The sequence below is a fragment of the Arachis ipaensis genome, chromosome B03, assembly GCF_000816755.2.
Source record: "Arachis ipaensis cultivar K30076 chromosome B03, Araip1.1, whole genome shotgun sequence".
NCBI lineage: Eukaryota > Viridiplantae > Streptophyta > Magnoliopsida > Fabales > Fabaceae > Arachis > Arachis ipaensis.
In genome coordinates, this window is record NC_029787.2 from 125,253,188 (window position 1) to 125,256,491 (window position 3,304).

Genomic DNA, 3,304 nt, shown 5'->3' on the forward strand with positions numbered 1-3,304 from the left:
GGACCTTGAGTCATCTGATTGAATTGCCTGTCTAGTTTCCTTCCTACAAGAGAGGAAAAAATCAAATTAGAACACAACTAACAAATTCATTCATTTGAAAACTCCCAGTGAGAAACATGAATAACAAATCATATATGTAACATCTTCGGCTCAGATAGTAAACGGGTAAAAGAAAACCATATTAATATTAATGGCTTACTTAAGTACCCGAACAATTGAGCATCAGATTCTCCAGATCATGAGTTTAGATTACACAGGAAGAGGATGAAAGCAAAAAACTTTGTTTTTAAAAAAAAAGGACAAGGAGACAAAATAATTTCAGATGAAACCGATTGCTATTCTTCATCTAGCCCAAATTTGTATTGGGCACTGACCCAAATACAGAGGCAGAAATCCCACACACCATTATCCTTATAAACTATAGGATGCCCCTGGGTAAATTTAACTAAAATTGGCATATACTAGAAAAAGAAATATTCAGTACAAGAGATGCAAAGGATACATGTCAAGTGAACTAACAATGGCAACATGGCTAGGGTTTCAATGAAAAACAGTGAAGCAAGACATTCTTCTCTTACACTTCTGGAGCGAAGAATCTTGACAGGCTTTTCCCAATGTTCGCAGTAGAGATACTGGAAGCTGCTCTGGATTTTTTACCATCATTAAAAGCATCATTCTTGGAAAGGTTGGTAGCGCATTGAAATGGCTCATTTCTAGAAGATGATCGAAGCCTCCTTCCTCTTTTAGGTTCTCCCATGTCTTTTATTGTCTGGTTATTGCAATGTCTGAATTGTGAAGTCTCTTTTCCAGATGTGTCAACCACCATACAATCCGTCTGCTTAACAAATAACAGTCAAACCGGGTACTGACATGTAAGTCAAAAAGGACAAATGGAGTATCTTGCAAATGTTGCAAAGGACCTTACATCAGCTCCTTCCAATTTCTTAGAAAAACAAGATGCAAATTGGGATTGAACTGGCACTTGAGATGAGATACTCTTCTGTCTCGAGTCACTAGACACACCTTCAAAAACATCCAGTTTCTCAGTATCCCACAAACAAATAATTCAATCACACGTCACTGCATGGTTTTACAGATATATCACAACAAACATTAAGCATCTGGTGTCCAAATTGATAATCTGATATGAGAAACTTTTACAATACCGAAGATGCTTTACTACACCTTAACCAACGAATGCAAAGCCATGACATAATGCCCCAGTAACAATGGCAAGAAAAGATTCAATTTCACTCATAGACCATTTTCAACAGCCACTTTCTATTAGCAACCATATGATTAGGCTCTATGGGGTTAAGCTGATAGTTAATTAATAGGCATTGCCACAAGATTGATTCAACCAAAACAGAAACCTCACCAACATCACTTGAGCCAGTAGCATTTCTCGGTTTATCATCAGCATCAACAACTTCCTGTTCTACATAGGAAAACGAAAAATCAAACAAAATATAAGTAACTAAACTTAGAACAAAAGTCCTTCGACATCAATAAACCACATGAATTTACAGCGCAATGCTCATTGAAGCGAAAACCGAATCGATTAACGCGGGCTAATCAAAACCAACGACTCACACAACACATTAACACACATTTTTAAAAGGAAAAAACAAAAAACAAATGAATGTTTCTTTGTATATTAAGAGGCAAACCTGGACGTGTGGCGTCCTTTTCCGGCGAGCTAGCTCTTCCTCTTGTCGCCTGATGGTATCGAGAATCTTGACACCTCCATCCTTCAACTTCGGGAGATGGATTCTCAAGGTTTGCTTCTTGCTCCGAATGCTTTCGATGAGCTGGTGGTCGGTTAAGTATCTAAATTCATCGTCGAGGGAGAAGGAATTACCGGAGGCCATAGGCTTGACCACGATCTCCGGCGGCGGTGCGTCGCCGTGGCGGGGGAGAAGAGCTTCCCAGTCAAGGTCGAGACGGCGCTTCTTCTGCGAATTAGAGTTAGGTTCGCGTTGTTGGTCCATTCATTTGATCTTTTTTAACTCTCAGTGAGTTACTCAGCGAGCGGGCGAGTGAACTCAGCGAGTGAAGGGTATTTTTGGAATGAATCAGCAATCCGTAAAAAATTGGAATGAAGGAAGTAACGGCGGAGAATCCATTTTACGGTGCGGTGTGGTGGCCTGCGCTGCTATGCTAGGGTGGCACAGTTTTTCAGAGAACGATGGAACTTCACACTTTTTGTTAAGGGTAAAATATTTCAGCCGATTAATATATACTCAAATTCCTTCTCAAAACTTAGAATTGTATGTTTTCACTTTTCCGTAATAATATAACAAATAAAATCTTCCAAAAAAATAAGGAGAAAATTCTACTCCTCTCTTGTTAAAATGACACTTTATTTTTTTTATTTTATAAATATATATTCTCTTTTTTAAAATACAATTTAATCAATAAAAGAATAATTTATTAAAGAGTATTTTGGTAAGCAAAATTTAATGATAAAAAATAAAATTTTTGCTAATGAATATTTTTTAAAAAAATAATTTACTTTTTCTTTAAAAATGGATAAAGTTAACATTAGTTAACACAAAAAGTTTAAAATGGATTAAAGAGGAGGTTTTTTAAAAGTTAGAAGGAAAGAGAATGTACATTTATAAAATAGAGGGGAGAAAAGTGTCATTTTCATTTTAGCATCTCGCAGGAGAAGGAGTGGAATTTTCTCAAAAATAAATTATCTTTTAAAAATGAATTTGGACTAAATAGTAAATACCCATTTTGGTCCCTTAGATTCACACGATTATTTAATTTGGTCTCTAAAATTCAAAATTACCTATATCAATCCTTTAGATTTAAGTCCGGACACCAATATGGTCCCTCGACTCTTTCCGGTGATGACTAGATAAACGGAGTGCTGAGATGGAGCCTCCTTGTCATACTAAATGATGAGTAAACGATGTTGTTTATCCTTGGCGGCCAAACAAGTCTGAAATGAAGAATAGTAGAGGTAGAGAAGAAGAATAATACTTTATTTTGGTCTCCATTGTTTCTTCTCCCTTCATATACAAAGTGACGACATTTCTGACTTGTTTGGGTGCCAATGATAAACGACGTCATTTACTCATCATCCACGGTGGCAGAGAGGGTGCCAGCATTCTGTTTGTCTAGTCATCGCCAAAAAGAGTCGAGGAATCATATTGATACCCGGACTTGAATTTGAAAGACCAGTACAAGTAATTTTAAATTTCGATGATCAAAATGATTAATCGCATAAATCTCAGAGACCAAAATAAAAAATTTGTCATAAATTTGAGTATTAATACATTATATAAAAGAATTT

The 3,304-nt window shown here is 36.3% G+C and overlaps 1 protein-coding gene across 5 annotated transcripts in view; it reads right to left on the reverse strand.

Annotated features, from left to right (window-relative positions):
* The window catches only part of LOC107631309 (ubiquitin-like-specific protease 1D), a 6,437-nt gene extending 4,212 nt beyond the window's left edge, over positions 1 to 2,225 (reverse strand). For 2 of the 5 annotated variants that reach the window (XR_002359865.1, XM_021119647.1), the window contains exons 1-5: positions 1,671 to 2,225; positions 1,379 to 1,433; positions 926 to 1,023; positions 579 to 835; positions 1 to 43 (exon numbers count right to left, since the gene is read on the reverse strand). Coding sequence is in view for 4 of the 5 variants with exons in the window: in XM_021119647.1 (XP_020975306.1) it covers positions 1 to 43; positions 579 to 835; positions 926 to 1,023; positions 1,379 to 1,433; positions 1,671 to 1,991 (774 nt within the window). In the remaining variant the exon portion in view is untranslated. Of the gene's footprint in view, positions 44 to 578; positions 836 to 925; positions 1,024 to 1,378; positions 1,439 to 1,670 lie in introns of all 5 variants that reach the window. The other 3 variants (XM_016334716.2, XM_021119648.1, XM_021119646.1) reach the window with 3 other exon arrangements.